The sequence below is a fragment of the Mus pahari genome, chromosome 1, assembly GCF_900095145.1.
Source record: "Mus pahari chromosome 1, PAHARI_EIJ_v1.1, whole genome shotgun sequence".
Classification (NCBI taxonomy): domain Eukaryota; kingdom Metazoa; phylum Chordata; class Mammalia; order Rodentia; family Muridae; genus Mus; species Mus pahari.
The window spans coordinates 88169930-88189800 of record NC_034590.1 but is presented as its reverse complement, the minus strand read 5'-3'; the positions used below and the strand labels follow the sequence as shown (position 1 = coordinate 88189800).

The window sequence follows — 19871 nt, the reverse complement described above, 5'->3', positions numbered from 1 at the left end:
TAGCTAGTCTGTAATTTCTTTCTTTTTTTTTTTTTTTTTTTTTTTTTTGGTTTTTTGAGACAGGGTTTCTCTGCATAGTTCCTGGCTGTCCTGGAACTCACTCTGTAGACCAGGCTGGCCTCGAACTCAGAAATCTGCCTGCCTCTGCCTCCCGAGTGCTGGGATTAAAGGCATGCGCCACCACACCCGGCTTAGTCTGTAACTTCTTATCTAATACACATTCTGAGAAAGTTAGCCTCTTTGAGTCCATCCCTGACACTACCCAATAGACGCGTGAACAAAGTAGCCGTGGTGGCGGAGACGCAGGTTATAGATGGGTTCAGCAAAACAGACTCCCTCACAAAGATTGACCTGGCTACAGGTGTTGCTGAGTGCCAGATCTACCCACAGCAGAGACCAACTGATATGATACCGTTCCCCAGGAATGAAGGTCACTCCTCCAGGAAAAGAGCCAAGACCTGCTGAAGTGCTTACTGAGACTGGAGGAAATACAGAATGTCGAGGGAGGTAGTTATAAATACCAGCTAAGGCCACGTGACCAGCTGCAGACACGATTATAATGGACACAGTGTTTCTGTCTTATTTTGCTAAGAATGTGCTTGTGCATATGAACACATAACACTAAGCAGACATTTTGCTTTCTTCCATTTCTCTAATGTAATATAACATAGGTTGAGATAATATCAGTGATTATTATCATATTTACATCATGAAACACTAAAAGACTAAGCATCCTCAAGGGACATTGCCATCTAGTCTAAATATATAATGCATTAGTGATTGTATGTGGCTAGTTATATCATGTTGGACAGAATTATGACCTAGTTATTATTTTTATTTGGACGTTAAGGGTGATATAAGGCAATGTGACTGTGTGTCAGGTTGTCAAGGGCTGGATGTGTGGTGGCAAATCTTGGTATCAACTTAAACACAAGGGGGACACCCTTGTGAGGACACCCTAGGAATCCTCTGGACTCTGGCAACAGCATACATGGGATCTAAAATAAATCCAGGGGCTGGGGAGATGGCTCAGTCAGTATAACACTCTCCTCACAAGCACCAAGACCCGAGTTCTATCCACAGAATCTCTGTGAGGAGGCAGGTATGGAGGGGCAGCACATGATGGCACGAATGCGAAACTCCAGCACTGGGGAGGTAGAAACAAGCCGATCCCTGGAGCTACCGGCACAGCAACCTCAGGTCCAGTGAGAGACCCTGTCTCAAAAACCAAGGCAGACCTGAGGAATAACACCCAAGGTTAACTTATGGCTTTCACATATAAATGTGAGTGAACACACACACACACACAGACACAGACACACACACACACACACACACACACACACACACAGAGAGAGACTTCTGCTTAGCCGGACTAGTTCAATTGGGATCTCCTAGACTAATGCCCAGATGACCCCCTATCCTAGTTCCGTGGTTGGGCTCCCATATGCTCTAAGTCATTTACCCTTGCTCCCCTTATACAGCAGCAAGGTATAATAAGTGTGAACCAATACAGACGACTATCCAAATACATTCAAATTGTTTCTGGGACTATCATGTTATGAAAAAGTGCAGGCTTTCCAGGTTGTAGCAGAGCCCTCACAAAGGACTCAGAAAATAATGCCCAGAGAACCGGTGGACCTCTTCCCTAGCCACTCTGACTCCTCCAGATGGAAGCACAGCTCTGCAAAGGCTGTGTGACCTTGGGTGAGCTTTGGAACCTGGCTGGGCTCTAGTATCAGAAAAACAGAGAAGATTCTATTTATTAGCAACAGATACAAGCACTAATGTCTTATCAGTATGTGTTAGCATTAAAGTACAGAGTAAATATGTACCATGTGACTAATGCAGGCATAAGGCAAACCAAAACCAAAACCCAGTTCTTTCTTTTTTTTTAAAGTGTGTGTGTGTGTGTGTACTTGCATACATGAGGAGGTCAGAGGGTAACTTGCAGAACACTTCTCTCCCTCCACTATGCAGGTTTGAGACTCAAATTCAGGGGGTGAGGCTGGGCATCAAGCTTGTCTCCTGCCCTGTAAAAACTATCATTATCGCTTTGTACCAGCTCTCCCAGGTCTCAGATCCAACACTACCCGGTCAAACACCCTACAGTTGGGGCAGGACTCTGGGGATCATCCTTTGGAGGATCAACCTGAACTCCTTCATTCAACTTCCTTTCAGAACATCTGCTGGTGAGAATCTTTGTTTTTGAGACAGTCTATGTAGCCCAGACTAGTCTTGACCTCAGGACTCCAGCCTCGGGATCAGAGGCAGTCACCACAACCCTTCTCTGTACGTAGTTCTGTTTTTACCCGGCTGTGAGCTTGAATAACAGGCAGGAGAACCTCCACACTATCAACTGCATTCCCAGCCCTTAGGCTCCTGCCTAATGCTTAGTAGGTACTCAGGTTTACAAGACAGCACAGCCGCAGACAGCTAGGGGCCACTTCCGCCGGAGCCTGCCACGCCGCCAGCGGGACTCGTTGGGGGTGGGGCCGGGCGAAGGGAGGGCCGGGCGGTGGGGCTGCAAGCCTTCCTCCAGCAACTTCCCAGTAAGTGCGGGATCAGATGCAGCCACCGCCCCGGAACCAGGCCTTCTCTGCTCTGCCTTCCAGGAGGGGGCCCAGGAGTAGCCCTCGGGAGTGCAGTCTCCCGAAAGTCCCGAAGTCCCTCTGGCCATCCGGCGTCGAACCAGGAGGAGGCTGGGAGGGGGCCGCCCTCCCCGCGAGGCTCCAGACTCCGGCATTTCCTCCCGGCTGCCCGGCGCGGCCTTCCCCTCCGAAAGGAGAAAATCCCGGGGCCCGAGTAACCCGGCTGATCGCCCCCGGGCGCAGCTGTGGCGGAGCCAGGAGGGCCGCCCAGGGTAGGGTAGGAGTCCGGGGCAGAAGCCAGCCGAGAGCAGCGCGGCTGGGACTGAGCGGGACAGGGACAGGGCGCGGTCAGGGACCGGAGCGGACTGCGCGGGCGGCTCCTGAAAGGGGAACTTGAGCTGAGAGTGGAGGCAGAGCAGCGGGGCTGCTGGCCCCGGCGCTGCGAGCGGGGAGCCTCCTCCAAGGCCAAGGACACGGGGGCCTCGGGGCCTCCGGGACGCTGCGCGCATGCTGGACAGGGGACACCACCCGGGCTCGCGCCCTGGGCCGCCCGGGCTCCCGGCATGTCCGTGCGGTACACGCTCAACCTGCGGGTCTTCTGGCCCTTGGTGACCGGGCTGTGCACGGCGCTGGTGTGCCTCTACCATGCCCTACGCAGCAGTGAGGATGCCCGGGCCGAGCCCCCCGACGGCGCAGACAGCGGCTTCCCGCTGCTCAAGGTGGCCATCCTTCTTCTCCTCGGCTACATCCTCCTACGATGTCGCCACGCCATCCGCCAGCGCCTGTTGCCAGGCTCTTCCCGCCCTCGTGGTCATGCCAACTTCTCAGCTAGATCCTTGCAAGAGCCAGGCCTGAGCATCTTACTGGAGAGCTACTATGAGCACGAAGTGCGCCTGTCGCCACATGTGCTAGGTCACAGCAAGGCACATGTGAGCCGGATTGTGGGGGAACTGGTGCAAGCTGGCCGGGCCCGAGGGTCTCCCGGCCTCATCACCGGGGGAGCGCTGGCTTTGGCCTTCCGGGGAGACTTCATCCAGGTGGGCAGCGCCTATGAACAGCATAAAATTCGCCGACCCGACAGCTTCGACGTGTTGGTGCCACTGCGACTCCCGCCGCAGGTGGCGCTGGAGCCGCGGAGCCTGGGGACCGAACCCTCGCTGACCCCGGCCTTCCGCAGCTGCTTCGTGTGCGCCCTCAAGGCACCACCCTCGCCATCGGGGGCCTCGACGGGCCAGTGGCATCGCGACTGCAAACCCTTCGCTGAAGGCTTCTGTGTGGATGTGCAGGGCCGTCGCCACCTCTCAGCTACCCTGGTACTGCGCTGGTTCCAGGCGCACCTACAGCGCTCCTTGGCCACTGTGCGCTACAGCTTGGAGGGTCGCTGTCGGGTCAGCCTGACCCCAGGCGGTCTGGAGCAGCCCCCCACCCTCCACATCCTTCCTTGCCGCACGGACTATGGCTGCTGTCGCCTTTCTATGGCCGTGCGCCTCATCCCCGCTGTCCACCTGGGTGATGGCGTCTTCCTTGTGGCACCGCCACCACCACCCTCGCCTAGCGGGGCCCTGTCAGAGCTCCCGGGTGGCCTGCGCGCCGAGGCACTGTGGGGTGTGAACACAGCACGTCAGGAGCAGAAACTGCTGGGCTGGCTTCAGGAACGGGCGACTCCAGGTGCCTGCTATCTCAAGTGCCTGCAGCTGCTTAAGGCCCTTCGAGACTTGGGTGCCCGCGGGCTGGACCCGATGGCTGCTACACACTGGGGACGCATCTTGTCCTCTTACGTGCTCAAAACGGCGGTGCTGGAGGTGCTTCTGAACGAGGGCGGCCCAACACCCAGCTGGGACGAGGCACACCTGAGTGAGTGCTTGGAGAAGTTGGTGAAGTTCCTTAGGGACTGCCTGCTGCGACGCCGAGACCTCTTCCATTGTGTCCTAGGTCCGACTGGGGCAGCTGCAGAGGTTGGCCCTCTGCCCAAGGTGCTGCGCGAGGCAGCTCCTGTTGACCTCCTGGCGCCTTTCGACCTCCACTCCCGGGAGCTTGCAGCAGCGCGGTTGCTGTCCACGTGGCGAAGGTTGCCCCAGCTTCTCCGGGTCTACGGTGGTCCCCGCTACCTTGCCAGGTGCCCCGCACCCCGGAGTCAACGCATCCAGGGCTTCCCTGAAGATGAACCATGAACCCAGATTACACTCCACCGGACCAAATGCCCCTTTCCCAGGGGATGAGAGAGCAGATGGCAGCTAAATTCAAGATGAGCTGTTCAAGGTGTGGAAAAATTTGAAGGATGTCACAGGATTTGATGGAACAAATGTTCTGTCCTGGGCTCCATGGCCTAAGATATCAGTGGCATCTTCTGCAGACCTATTAGAGTATCTTGGGTGGTTTCATACACAGATGTCTCTGACCCCAAATTATTAGAAGCAATTATTTTTGATATACTTATTTGGTAAATACTAGGTTCCCAATTGGCTCCTAGCTTTGGAGGGGTGTTGTATGTGTATGTTTCAATGCTGGGGCTAAAATCCTAGACCCCTATGCTAGGCGGGCCCTTTACCACGAAGTTACATCCTGGGCCCCTAGTTTTTTGTTTGTTTGTTTGTTTTTGTTTTGTTTTTAAAGAATACTTATCCACAACTGGAATTGAAATTCTAGTCCAGCTGTTAGCATTCCAGATTTAGCTATTTCCATGAGCATGCATGTATTTTTTAGTGGTGCAATCACAGGTTTGTTGAATACGATTAATGCAGTTGTCATAAATTAAGTGACCCATGCTAAGAGGTGGCCAAGAGCTGGTCAGAGACTTTCAGAGCAAGTGGCACTTTATGTCTAGTCATTGTCTTGTTCTGTGTTTGTTGGAACCAAGGGCTATTCAAAAGAGCTTCCGAGCGGTTATCTGAAAGACCAGGGCTCTGAAAAGCAGTCAGCCAGCCGCCATCAGCACTCCTCCAGGTCATAGGTGGGGATTTGCACTTGACACTCAAAACCTGTTCATTTGAGCCAGGCAGAATGCAGAGGGAAAAATCCTTGATTAAGACAGGTCTGGCAAAAGTGTAGAACATAAGTCTTTTAGAAGCTCCTGCCTAGGGTTCACCTGGATACAACCCACTTAGGCTTCAGAGCTTCTGAGCAAAGGCCCCCGCAGGCTTGTCTCAGAGCATAAGGACCTCTGAGAAGAAAGAAAACGCTTGATGTGCTGTCTAGGAGGGTAGGGTTCAGTGATGCCTGATATCGGGGTGGTGGCTGGGAGGTTCTTGATTGCCCGGGCAGCCTTACATCGAATTGAAGACCAGTCGATTCTTGCTTCTGCTTATGACTTGTAAAATAGCAGCTTGAGGCGTGTGCTTGGAGACCTATCAGTCACCAGCAGTGGGCAGAAGAGATAGGCGACAGGAGCAGAGGGAGAAAAGAGGGAGCTGGCTTAACAGTCTTTGCCCTTCTCAGCCCTAACCTTCTCTGGCCTGGGCGCCCCTTGCTGTTGTGAGGAGCCCATTTCCCACTACCTCCTATCCTCCCGCCTTCCAGACAGCTTCCAATAGCAGTTCAAGTTTAGAAAGCTTCCTCTCTTCTGGTGGGAAGTGTGGCCAGTCTCAGTCATACACTTAGGGATTTAAAAAACAAAAAACAAAAACAAAAAAACCCACAAAGATCTGTGCTCCCTTAGACTCCTTAAAGTGAAGGTTGGAAGATAAAAATAGTCACATGAATAGGGTCATTGTTTCATTTCTTAGCTATGTGGAGGGAACTCTGCAAACTCTCTTTCTTTGGGACACCAGGTTGGCAATCCAGGGGAATAGATTGTAGGGACTTCTCATTTGTCTTTTGCAACTCCCACTGAAAGAGAAAGAGCTATCTCATTAAGTTGTTTTGGGGACCGTCCCTCTTGATACCCCAGAGGTCATTCTTAGATTTTTGAGGCCAATTTTTGGTTATAAGGTACGGCATTGGATGAAAGGGTTGTTCTGTCAGCCTCTTGCAAAGATAGAAACTGCACAGTCAGTTTGATTTTAATTACTTTAAAAAGCCAGTGCCAAGGGAAGATTGTGCATGTGTGTGTGCATGTGTATATGTGTGTGTCTCTGTGTGTGTATCTGTCTCTCTCTGTGTGTATGTATGTGTGTGTGTGTGTGTGTGTGTGTACAATACACACGTGATTTCTACACTCAGCCTATTGCTGCCTCTGTAGTCATTAAGTTAGAACAGGGGAGAGGCAAATTTCCAACTATTTCTATTTTTAAAGTCGATAATATTTTAAAGTATAAATCTGGGTAGGATCATAAATATGAATAGCTTATATAAATATATCTTTCTTGTAGGGTTTTTTCTTTTTTCTTTTTTTATTAATTACCCAAAGCTTCATCCCGCCTCAAACTTTTAAAGTTTATTATTATTATTAAATTAATGGGCATTGTGTTTGTAAATTTTTTAAAAAATATTAATGTTTTATTTAAATGCCATGCTGAACAGTTGTTCTCGCTACGTGGCAACAAAAACTTAAGAGATTTCGATCAATTTTGATCAATATTTAGTGATCTGAAACATGTACTATGTACAGATGCAATAATACGGCTTTGAACTGAGTCCAGTGGCTGCCCAGGGCCTTTCAATTCAGCTCAGTTCTGCACTTCATTACGGCTACTGTCATGGCCTCTATCTGACATGCATACACCTTTGGTGTATATTTGGTGCTGGAGAGTCATATATGCCAATATTCTCATATACAATGACTCTACCAAAAAATAAAGAGTTGTTTAGCCAGTGCCCAAAGAAAACCGTTTTGAGGAAGATGACTCAGCTCTTTTGCGTCCAGACACTTCAGTAATTCCCACTGCCCAGCTCGGAGCCTTCCTGGAATGCTCCTGGGCTGGGAGAATATGAGTTTTGCAAAATGAACGAAGGACAGTATGAGTGGATGCAAATATTCTCTGAGGCTTTGGGGGAGGAGGTCTTAAGGTGTATGTGAAAGGAAGAGATGGGAGGGAGAAGGGTAAAGACACCTCAAGGGTGGGAGAGAGTTTTGGGTGAGGAAATGTGTTTTTAAGTATGTGCTATTTCCGGTCAGGAGTCACAAACTCAGTAGCCTAAAGGCAGGGAGATAAATAAGAAGGGGAGGGTGTGGGGACTGTGCCTACCTTAAAGGAGGCAGCTCACCTCAGTTCCAAGATGGAAAATAAAGGGTTGGGCCAACAAATTAAAATACTAACGCTCACTGGTTTTTAATTTAAGAAGTAATTTAAAAAGTCTAAAACCACCAAGTGAGCCAGATAAGATATCCGGTTGAACCTGAGGCCACCAGTTTGCGACCCCTTGCCTTACACAGTTAACCTTCCCCCAGGTATGTATAGGCTTATATTCTTTGCCATAGAGACAGTGGTTAAATATATATAAGTGGGGGGGGGGTGTTAGTTCATTTCTACTTTATCTCTCAGAGTTAAACTTTGTTATAGGAATAACAGCAGAAAAAAATAACACAGCCACAGATAACATGTATCCCCAGTTCCTGGTAGGGCTTCCATGCAAGCCTGGCTCTCCAATTAAAATCCCAGCTAAAACATTTGGGGCAAAAAGAAAAAAAAAAAACCATTTGGGGCAACTTTGGGGAGGGTGGGGGTAGGCTGGTGATTTGAGGCCAACTTCTTAGCCTGGCTGGAGCTTGCAGATGAGTAATGAAGAAGAATCGCAGAATAATTTCTTTCTTTGTGTTTGGTTCTTATGTGAAAATTAATTTTTTTGTTGTTGTTGTTGACCATGGTAACGTAGCCTGGGCCTTCACAATATTGGTTGGAAGCATTAAACACCAGCAAAACCAAAACGATATCAACAGCCAGTGTTCCAACTTTGGACCAAATTGCATGGATTTGTACTATTCTCGCCTCCAAGAACACTGGCAGTCTTTCTATTCCTTTCTGACCCAGTGTCTCCCACCAAAAGGAGCACCAGCTGAGCCTCCTCCCAAAGCATCTCTTGTCACCTCCCAGAGGAAGTCACGTTTTTTCCACTGTGCTTCCCGGCTTTGACCTTGACAAAGAGGTTTTTCCCCATGTCTACACAAAGGAAAATTTTCTCCTGTGGTGGAAAAAATGAACCTCACCTAAATTTCTGACACCCTCATGAGGGGAACTGGCTTAGTGTTACCCCTGTGGTATGTGTTGGGTTTTTTTCTTTCTTTAATTGCTTGTCTGTAACTTAGACATATCTATTTATTTTTTATGGGACACGGTGGGGTGGGAGAGGGTGGTAAATTCCAGATCATGTACACAGAAAAAAATAGATCAAGATCTGCAGCTAACTGATTTGTAATCTGGTTCTGGAAGTATTAGAAATGCAGGGATATTTTAGCACCTTTTGGGGGGAAAAATAAAGATGCCTTGGCTCATTTTGACTTGAAGCACTCCAGCTCTGGCTGTTTTAAACGTCCCTTCTGACCCCAAACTGAATATTAGGATATAGTTTGGGGTTACAGTTACAGCCTAAGTTTGTTCCAATAAAAGAGACCAAAGAGTTAATCAGACAAGGTTGGCTGCTATAGCAACTGTGTGATTAAGGATGTCTTCATCACGCAGTTTCCACGGCCCCAGTGGTCAAGGCCTGTCTGTCACTCATCTTCATTCGAAGTGGAGTGTATTTGCACTTTCGAACCTGTGGGTCACTTGGGGACCTTGTTCTTTCCAATTTTGCTATATCAATAAAGGAACTTGTGGAAACCTCTGGACTGTGTGTGGGCTTTGGGGATCCAGGTGCTGGTGCCTGTGCCTGGACTAGCTTTAACTTCTTTGCACAAACCTCAGTGACACCCCCTCCCCCTGCCGTGTGTGTGTGTGTGTGTGTGTGTGTGTGTGTGTGTGTGTGTGTGTGTGTGTGTGTGATTGTGTGTGTGGATTAAATTCAGGTCCTCCTCCTGCTTGGGTGGTAATCACATAGCCAGCTCAGCTACCTCCCCAGCCTACCGCAGAGGCTTTTCTGGAACTCCGTCTCATGATCCTGCTGCAGAGAATTGTTTGCCCATGTGGAAGAAAATGCCCTGCAGACATAGAGCTGTGCCCCTGCCAGCCCCCTTCAAAGTGAGTCAAGTATTGGCCTGTGGCTAATTCATAGTTTAAACACTTTGCCCAGAAACTGCCTGGGCCCTGGGGCCCTCTTGACATGGTTAGCTGCTAACACTGAAAAACACCCAGCTTAGCTGAGAGGGCATCTTGGAGACCAAGTTGGGAGGTTGACATCTCAGCCAGGTAGGCCTCAGTGAAAGCTGCAGCTACGATGACTGGGAAATAGTTGTGGGTTAAGCCTCAGGGAAAGTTGATGAGTATGTTTTATTTGGTTTTTCCATTGAAGACAGCACAGAGATAGCAAAGACATACACTGCCTCTTCCAAGTTTACAGACAGGGCCTGGCAATCAGCTTCCAAATTACAGACTAGGCGGACTAGGGTGATTTCCAGGAGGGCTGCTTGGAGTGGGTGGTGCCTACGTAGAGATCTAAACACAGGTAGGAAGTAGCCAAGCTGAGGAAGTGGAGCAGCTGTGGAAGACTACATGAAACCACCCAGTGAGGGAACTGTGTAGAGGGAAACTGGTCACCTCACAGTCAGGAACCAAGAAAAGGAAGGAGCTAAGGTCACAGTATCTGCTCTCAGTGACCCTGCCTCCTTTCTCTATGGCCCAACCCCCAAAGGCTCCACCATCTGTCCATAGCACCACAGCCAGACAACCATATCTGTACCACACAGACTTCAGGACATGTTAAGACCCAAGCCATCCCAGAACAGCGTGGAGGAAAGGCTATGTTTGGCTACCGCTTATAAAAGCCTAATCTACAGTGACATCAACAAATAAGGATTTCAAAACCTACCCTTTCTAGCAGCTTGGATTAGGGTTCTGCAACTGAGGGATGATTTGGGATCTGGGCATCTTTTTGCTTTGGCTTTCTAGATAGTTTTATCTTATCTTTAAGTGTATGTCAAGATTCCACAATGACCACTATCTTTTCCTACAGCTGCCTTGTTAAGAGAGAGGAAAACTGATTATGGAAAGCAAAGGACTTAATTTCATTTCCTACTGGACATAGCCTGACACATGGCATATTTGCAAGGGACACTGGGAAAGAGCCTGGTGGGTGGCTTTAAGCAGCTCTGAGCAAAATGGGAAAGGCCAATGGGTATTTGTGGTTACCTGTCATAGAATCTGCCAATGAACAAAGCCTTAGAAACATATTCCAGAAGATTCTACCAGAAAAGGGAGCAGTAGAGGACCTACCATTTCATATCTACTTGATTTAGACTATCCTAAGTTGGCATGCCATAAACTTGAGGGATGTGCCTGGTCTCAGGATTATGTTTATTCACGATGATGGTGATTATCATTATTTTGTTAAGCCAGTTAATTTTTTTAAAATATCACATTCCAATATTCAATATGAGAGTGAAAACTCATCCCTTGGTAGGGGTACTGGAAGAACAACACATGTACACAGGGGAAGTATGAATCACATGTTAGCAGTCTGCCCCTAGGATTGGAACAAGCAGAGAGTGAGTTCACAAGAGAGGATCCTCCTCAAACTTTAGTCCATTGTTTCTCCATCACAAGACTTTCTTCTCATGGGACCAAGGCTGACTCTGCAGCTTTGAACACTTGGAGTAGCTGTGTGTAAGAGAGGTCCATCCAGTTAGAACACTTGGAGTAGCTGTGTGTAAGAGAGGTCCATCCAGTTAGAGGTTTGCTCACGGTCATTTCCTTCTTCCACAGGGCCTCATCTTCTCACAAAACGTTCTCCAGTTGTCTTAATTGCTAGAGTTTCAGGCACAAGGCTCAGGTTCTCAGTGGCCCTGGTTCTAGCTTTCTTAGGACACACCAGAGACTTTGCAAGATACCCAAACTTGTGGTTCTACCATACACCAGAACCTTAGAGAGTTCAGGACAGAACTCCATGGATGAATTTAGACTAGAGTCATTAACCACTGACTTCTGTCTGGCGGCCCTTCCAGAACCTTCTACCTGTGATTTCAACATCAAGAATGATGGGACCAGTTGGTATTTGTCATATCTGCTTCCTGGCAGAGACAGAAAGGTTGAAGGGTCAGCAGCAGAGGTGATGATGGACAGAACTCTTGGGATGAGAGACACAGGCCAAGCATTATTGCTGAGCAGGCATGGTGCTTACATTTGTAGACACTTCTCCTTTCTCAGTCCCCAGAAAGACAGAGACAAACTGGTTAAGATGTCAGAGTCATAATGAAACTTCTCCACAGAGAAAAGCTTCAATGTTGGGAAGAAAGACACTACCCTCCTATAATCTACCATCCTGGAGAGAGCATCCCCCAGACTCTTGCTTTCTGTCACCAACAAAATACCAGACACAGTCAAGTTTTAAGAAGAAGCAGGCAGAGAAGAAGAGGAGGAAGAAATAGTCTACTTGGGTACAGTCTTGGAGGCTTCAGGTCATGCTCAGTTGGCTCCGTTGCTACTCCCTCATTGCCATAGGGGGACATCAAGGAAGAGAGATGGCTGAGCTTCGCTTCAATGGCATGACCCCCAGTGACCTACCTTCTTCCTACTAGGCCTATCTGCATAGCGGTTCAACCCTGCCTCCCTTCCAATCACATCATGGGTCAGAAACCAAGTCTTTAACGAATGGCCTTCAGGGAAAGACATTCAGGATTCAATGTGCAGCAGCTTTTTCCTGTCTTCATAAAATCCTAGCTCTTTTCATGAACATCCAATGACTTTATCCACATGTGCATTCACATGTCCTGTGTGTGTGTGTGTGTGTGTGTGTGTGTGTGTGTGTGTGTGAGAGAGAGAGAGAGAGAGAGAGAGAGAGAGAGAGAGAGAGAGAGAGAGAGAGAGAGAGAAGGCAGATGTGGGTGTGCATATGCACGTGGCAGTCAGAGGGTAACCTTGGGTATAATTTTCAGGGTCTATCTGCTACCTGGTTTTGGTTTTTTGTTTTGTTTTGCTTTGGTTTGGTTTGCTTTTGGTTTGGTTTCAAAATAGTCTCTAAGTGGCCTAGAACTCACCCAGTTGGCTAAACTGACTAGCCACCAAGTCCCCAGAATCCATCCACCTGTTTCTACCTCCCCAGTACTGGCATTACAACCTTGTACCATCACACCAGGCTGTTTAACATAGGTCCTGGTGACAGAACTCAGGTTCTCATGAAACCAAGGCAAACATTTTAACCATAGAAGAACAGATCACTGCCCAGCTACGAGCCACTGTTTATCTCACTCTCTTCCTCTTTAGGTGCAGTGACTCTGAGCTGGCCCTGAAGAGGAAATTCAAGTCCATTGAGTCATCTTTCACTGAAGCCAGGGGGAAAGAACCCAGGAATCCCTTTGCCTTCCAGACCCAACCAGAAGCTTTTAAGGACCTAATCTCTTGAAAGATGTTTATCTTCATGGCTTATTTAATCATTAGTCACTTCAAATCAGGAGCTAGGCCTCTAATGAGTGGCCCTCGATGCCTTATCAAAATGAAAGCTTCAAAACATTTCTGCCATGGATACAACAGCTAAGGCGCTGGGGAGGAGCCGCCTTCTGAATCTCAAGGGCAAGAAACTGCAGACTGAAGACACTGCCTCACATGTCTCAGATGTCACGTGGGCAAAGGCTATGTGAGCCCCATGCTTTTTCCAATCAATGCAGTTAATGTTCCATATCCATGACTTGCACATCTGTGACTTCAACCATCCACAGACCAAAGATTCAGGGGGGAAAAAATGAATTTGGAGGCCAGCAAGACAGACAGCTCAGCAAGCAAAAACCCTGGCCCAGAAAGCCTACTGAGAACCGGCTCTTAAAAGTTACCCTCTGATCTTCACCTACACATGTATGACATGTTCATACCCACATGTACACATACATGCACACATACAATAGTAATACATTTAGAAAATTGTATCTGAGGATGGCAAGATGGCTCCCCTGATAAAGGTGCTTAGTCTGCCAAGCTAAGCTGGCCCCTGCAACCCAGAATGGGTCGTCTTCTAAATGTTGCTCTCTGACCTCTACATGTATGCTGTGGCACACGTGGATTTAAAGAACATGGGAGACATTCATAGTTTTGGGAGGAAGGACCTCACTCTGTAGCTTTGGCTCACCTAGAACTGGGTGTCCCAAGTCTTAGGATTACAGGCATGAGTAACAGTGTCCACTCATTTGTTGTTGTTGCCATTGAATGCAGAAGACCTGGGCATCCGACGTTTGGATGGGTCTTGAAGTTGGTCTTAGAGCTGATCACTCAAGGCTGCCAAGGTGCTATTTGACCTGTTCTTCAGAAGCCGGCTAGTTAGTAGTGATCCGTTTTTTCCAAGTCTTCAGAGAGCATTGGGACTTCCTCTGCATATTCACAGATACTTAAAACTGCCCTCAGAGTCTGAGCCCTCTAAAGCAGAGGCATTTCCACATGCTTGCTAGCTATGAGTAATCCTCTACCACAAAGTCCCCTGGAGGTGCACAGGGCCAAGTGACCCTGCAATGGGCAGGGAGCAGAAGAGACATGTGCTCGGCCCTGCAGGGGCAATAACAGTGACCAGTTACAACGACAACATCTTAAATTGCAACTGAGTCACTGATACATAATCACTGCCTGTAAGTCACAGGAATTATATTTAGATGGCCCGAGAAGTCAGCCTTTGTGATGCCAGGCTTCTGAAGCTAAACACTGGGGTTTCTTGTCCCTTCAGCACAGCCTAACTTAGCCTAACTTAGCCTAACCTTACCTAACTGATGCCGCAGGATGTTGCTTTGGCCCAGCAGTTCTCAACCTGGGGGGGTCACAATCCCTTTATGGATTGAGCAATCCTTCCCTTTCACAGGGGTAGCCTAAGGCCACTGGGTGGAAAATAAATATTTATATTATGACTCATAACTGCAAATTTACAGTTATGAAGTAGTAGCAAAAATAATTTTATGCTTGGGGTCACCACAACACAAGGATCTGTATTAAAGGGTCACAGCACAAGGAAGGCTGGGGACTGCTGCTCTAGAGGGTCTCTTTGGGAGCCGAGAAGTAAATATCAAATACCAATATATCAAATATATCGACCCTGTGCAGAGGACAGAGATAGAATGGTTAGCAGACAGAACCTCCGCTGTCTGGAGCTTACGCACGGCTGGCTAGAAAGATGTTATCAGACACAGGGCCAATAAAGGTGCATGCTTTGAGGCAAAGGAACAGGTTTCTATGACATCATAAATGAACCTAGCATAGCCCCGGGGTGTTGGGGATGACATCTCGAAAATCTGGAATCCCAGAAGAACACTGAAGGTCTGTCTCAGGGAGCCGCCTTGGGGGAATGCTTCATAAGCCCAAAGCTCTGCGTCAAACATTTGACATCCACAACTCTCACTACTGTTACTGTCCCAGGAAGTGGCTCTAGGAGCCACCCCACTTTACCAATAAGGAGCTCTTGGCTCAGCAGAATGAAGTCATAGGCCCCAAGGAAGTACACATCGGGTTTTGAACCCACATTCGCAGGCTCGTTAAAGACATACCAAAACCTCTCAGCAGCTCCTGTATTCCTAGCTCTTTAAACTCATCCAGAGAAATGACTCAAGCAGGAAGTTACCCTATGAGAGTCCCGGGGGAGGATCAAAATGAACCGGGCAGTCCAGTGTCTGCAATCGCCCTGCAGGAGGGGCGTACAGCCTTCTCCCAATCTTTCTTTAAAAGCTCCCTGGTTCCTTTTCATTTTTTACAGCTTCATCTCCCCACCCTCGGCCCCAGGGTGATTTCATTTCTCTTTTAGCAGATGGGGAAAGCGTGGGCGGCTGGCCCTACAGTAGCCCAGCCACTGGCCTTCTTCCCCTCCAGACTTAATCCAGAGACAAACAAGGACACAGCAGCTGTCTCTTCTCTTGGCTTCCTCTGATGCCCCCCTTTATCTTGCTACAGAAGCAGGAAGTCCTTGGATCACTATGTTGAAATGTTGCCTAGGTTGAGCTCCTTGCTTTTCTTTACAGAACCCAGAGAGGGACACACTGACACATAATGTTTCTCGTGGAGATGAAATGCACAGGTTCGTGTGTATGCACGCACGTCACACATATTCAACAACTGTTTAGGTAGGATAAACCTTAGCCTGCCAGCCACTGTCAATAAAGGTTTATTCAAACACTCATTCCCTAACATCACATTTGTGACTGCTTTTGGTACTAAATGTGCTACAAGTGACCTTATTATCTATGATTTTCAAAACCTAAAGTATTTATTATTTGCCTCTAAACAGGAAAAGTAAACCTTGTTCTTGTTCAGCCTTCTTCTAGTGTTCTGTGAGGTGACTGCTACTTACAGGCTTGTAACAAAACACCTTAAAATGTAGCTGCTCAAACCCCATTGTAAGGGCTGGGAGATGCCAAAGTCAGTAAAATGCCTACCAAAGGGGCTTGAGGAGCCATGTAAGACCAGGGTGTGGTAGTGCTTGTAACCCCAATGAATGGCAGTGCCTGCTCATAATTCCAGCTCTGGGAGGATGGGGATAGGCAGATCCCCAGGCTGACCTCAGATGCACCCTCTCCAAACACACACACCACCACCACCACCACCACCACCACCACCACCACCACCACCACTACCACCACCACTACCCTTGTGGCTTCTCTCATGATTCTGCATGTTGACCAAGCTGGTCCAGGCAGTATAGCTATCCATGACGTAAGATCTGAAGCCAGGGCACCTCTGTTTACTTCCCTCATGTGGAAGAAACTGCCAATCACAGATGAGCTCAGCCTGTGTTCCTGAGACGCAGAGAAGCCCCTGAATTAGTGGTGCATGGTGCTCCAGTGTCCTGGGAATGAATGGGCTATAGGTGTCTATTCAGCGATGATGTATTGGGTATGTGTGTGCAAAGGTATGTACCAATGTGTGTGTGTATATGTCTATCTGTGTACTTTCTGTAGGTGTATATACTTGTATGTGTGTATACTTGTATGTGTATATATATCTGTGCGCCTTCTGTATGTGTATATATATCTGTGTACTTTCTGTATGTGTGTACTTGTATGTGTATGCATATCTGTATGTGTTTGTATATGTGTAATATATCTGTGTGCATATGTCTCTGACTCTTTGTCTCTGTCTCTTCCCATCTCTTTCTCTCTCCCTCTCCCTCTCCCTCTCCCCCACCCCTCTGTGTATGTGTGTGTAGGTTAGGACTTCACCCTATGGCTCTAGTTCTACTCAGCTAGTCTGTTGGCCAAGGACCTCCAGAGAGCTGCCCGCTCTCCATTTCCAGTGCTGAGATTACACTATGTGCCCAGCTTTTCACTGCATCTGAACTGGGGCCCTCACGGCTTGTGCAGAAGCATTTTACCTACTGAGCCATCTCCCCAGTCCCCCGATACTCTTTATAAAGTATCCATCTGAAATATTTTGTTATGGAAACAGAGCACCTACTAAACACTAGTAAGATTCAACTTTTTAAAAACTAATTAACTTGTAGTTCAGGGGATCAAAGCCAGGGCCCACCTGCTATCTGAGTGCTCTCCCACAGAGCCACATCTTCAGCCTCAATCATATTTTCTTTGCTTTAATGCACAGCAATGCCTGAGTTCCATCCCCAGTTAGGCTGGGCTGGGCCTGAGTACCTGGTTAAAGCTCCGTGTAGTTCTAAGGTGTATCAGGACTGGAACCTGACTGGTACCTGGAGAGGCTGCTATAGGAGGATGCTCCAGGGGTTGCAAAGGAGAGGAAAGGTTATCTGCTGGAAATTCAAATCAGGAAAGTCGGCGGCGGCGTGGCAGCACAGCCATGCTGGTGGGTTTATCTCAGCAGAATCAGCCACTCCTGGTAGGACACACCCACTCTCTGCTCTTGAATGTTGACTCCCATGGCCTTCCACCAGTGACTCTGTAGCTGTAGACACCCAGACACATTTGCTTGTACTATGGTAGTTGTCTTTGGACAAAGTGACCATAGGTCTCAGTCTGTTCATGGTGTTTTGTGTATTTATTTTATTTTTATTACATATATGGGCATTTGGCCTGCACATTTGTCTGAATACCACCTACGTGCCAGATGCCCACAGAAGCCTGGAAAGGAGGTTGGATGCCCTGCAACTGGAGTTACAGATGGTTGTTAGCTACCCTGTAGTTTTCAGAAATTGAACTTGGGTCCTCTGTAAAAGTAGTAAGTGCTCTTAACTGGTGAGTCGTCTCTCCAGTCCCACTCCCGAGGGGCCTTCTTCTCACAAATCCAGTGTGATCGCTAATCTTGATTGACAACTTGATGGCATTTAAAATCACCATGGAAACAAATCTCTGGGTTTGTTTAAGGTCAAGATTAGGTTAACAGAGGTGGGAAGAGCCACTGTAAATGTGGGCATTGCCATCCCATGGACTGTGGTCCTGGGCTGACTATAAAGAGAAATGAAGCTGAGCAAAAGCATACATTGCTCCCTGCTTTCTGACTGTCCACACAATGCAAGCTGAGGCTTCAAGCTCTCACTGATGTCCCTGCCAAGGAGGACCAGGCAGCACCTGTCCTCCAGCAACTGTGAGCCAAACAAACCCATTCTCCCCAAGTTGCTTTTGTCGGGTTTGTTGCTGTTGCTGTTATTTTGTCCACATAAAGACGAGCATTACCATAAGTACTTGTTTTTCTTTCTTTCTTTCTTTCTTTCTTTCTTTCTTTCTTTCTTTCTTTCTTTCTTTCTTTCTTTTTTTTTTTTTAATTTACTTATTATATGTAAGTACACTGTAGCTATCTTCAGACATTCCAGAAGAGGGCACTAGATCTAGTTACAGATGGTTGTGAGTCACTATGTGGTTGCTGGGATTTGATCTCAGGACCTTCAGAAGAGCAGTCAGTACTCTTTTTGTTTGTTTGTTTGTTTGTTTGTTTGTTTGTTTTTTGTTTTTCAAGACAGGGTTTTTCTGTGTAGCCCTGGCTGTCCTGGAACTCACTCTGTAGACCGGGTTGGCCTCGAACTCAGAAATCTGCCTGCTTCTGCCTCCTGAGTGCTGGGATCAAAGGTGTGCGCCACCACGCCTGGTGCAGTCAGTGCTCTTAACAGCTGAGCCATCTCTCCAACTCCTACCCTAAGTACTTTAAATCTGAGGCTTACTAGAGGGGTGGTGTTAGTTCCCCGCTCTGCTCTGTATCTGTAGGTGACTGGATCTTGGGAGGGCCTTCTGATTCTGCCGGATGGTTTCCAGAAAGCCAAGCCAAAGAGCAGCCAGCCCAGGTAAGTCAGAAGCTGACCCTAGGCAGCTAGAGGAATGCCAGTCAATGCAGGGTGGAGTTTCCACGGTGGAAACCGTGTTCTCCTGTCTGCGATTATAGAAGTCTGAAGAATGCAGAGGGGTACAGCAGGGAACGGGGATCATTAGATGCCTCCTAAAATTTCAAGGCAGACCTTCCTCATTTGGTTTCAAAGTGAGAGAGAAGGGGCTTCCTGGGCACGCCTCTCCACCCAGCATGGCTTTAGAGTAAAGCCAGCCATTTTCATGATGTCATCTCTGTGACTTGGGACAGCAGTATGGGGACAATGGCAGGATACAGCCTTCCAATTTAGCTCTTTACATCAGCCTGGTTGGAAAGAACTTGGCCTAGAGCCTCTCTGTGCCCCTGGGGAGGGATCACTGGGCCTGAGCCCAGATCCTGTGTCTGGAGTGACTAATAATATGGCTGTTGCCTGGACACTCCCTGCATACCAGCCGTCAGTCCACAGGCTAGCTAACTTAGACCCGGGCATACCACAACACAGGGACTGGTGTACTTCCCATGGTGACTGTCCCCCATAGGCCATATGCTGAAGGTGTGCTCCCCAGAGAGGCGTTATTGAAGGCTGTGAGGCCTTTAAGAGGTGGAGTTTAGTGAGAGGTCTTCGAGTCATTGGGGTTGAAGTCATCCTGGAAGCCCTTTCTTTCCTCTCTTTTTGAGTCAGGTCGTGAGGTGAGTGGTTTTGCCCCACATCACACTCTCGTCACCACTCTGTTACGAGCACAAAAGTGACAGGGCCAACAGATCATAGGCTCTCTCTGCTGTAAGCCAACCGTGTCCGGTATTTGTTACAGCATCAGGAAGCTGATAGACAGAGACACACAAGAGGAGGTCGCTCAGGGAAGGAAAGTAACCAGCCCAAACTCACAGAGCCAGGCCCAGAGCTGTTTCTGCTGGGGACACTTGCTCTTCATCAATTCGTTGACAAGGAGTTGACCAGAGGCTTCCATCTTTGAGATAGCTTAGGAAGAGGAAGGGCTGGTTTGGGATGATCCTTCAGGCTATGAGAACTTAAGAACTTGAGGGGGGAAGGGGAGGGGGAAGGGGAAAGGGGAGAGGGAAAGGGGAGGAG

The 19871-nt window shown here is 48.2% G+C and overlaps 1 protein-coding gene across 1 annotated transcript; it reads left to right on the top strand.

Moving 5' to 3' along the window:
* Window positions 1-2522: 2522 nt before the first annotated feature.
* Itpripl2 (ITPRIP like 2) lies at window positions 2523-8051 on the top strand. Its single transcript, XM_021201383.2, has one exon. It carries the CDS (start codon window positions 3155-3157, stop codon window positions 4760-4762), a length of 1608 nt encoding a protein of 535 aa, XP_021057042.1. The 5' UTR covers window positions 2523-3154; the 3' UTR covers window positions 4763-8051.
* Window positions 8052-19871: the final 11820 nt, after the last annotated feature.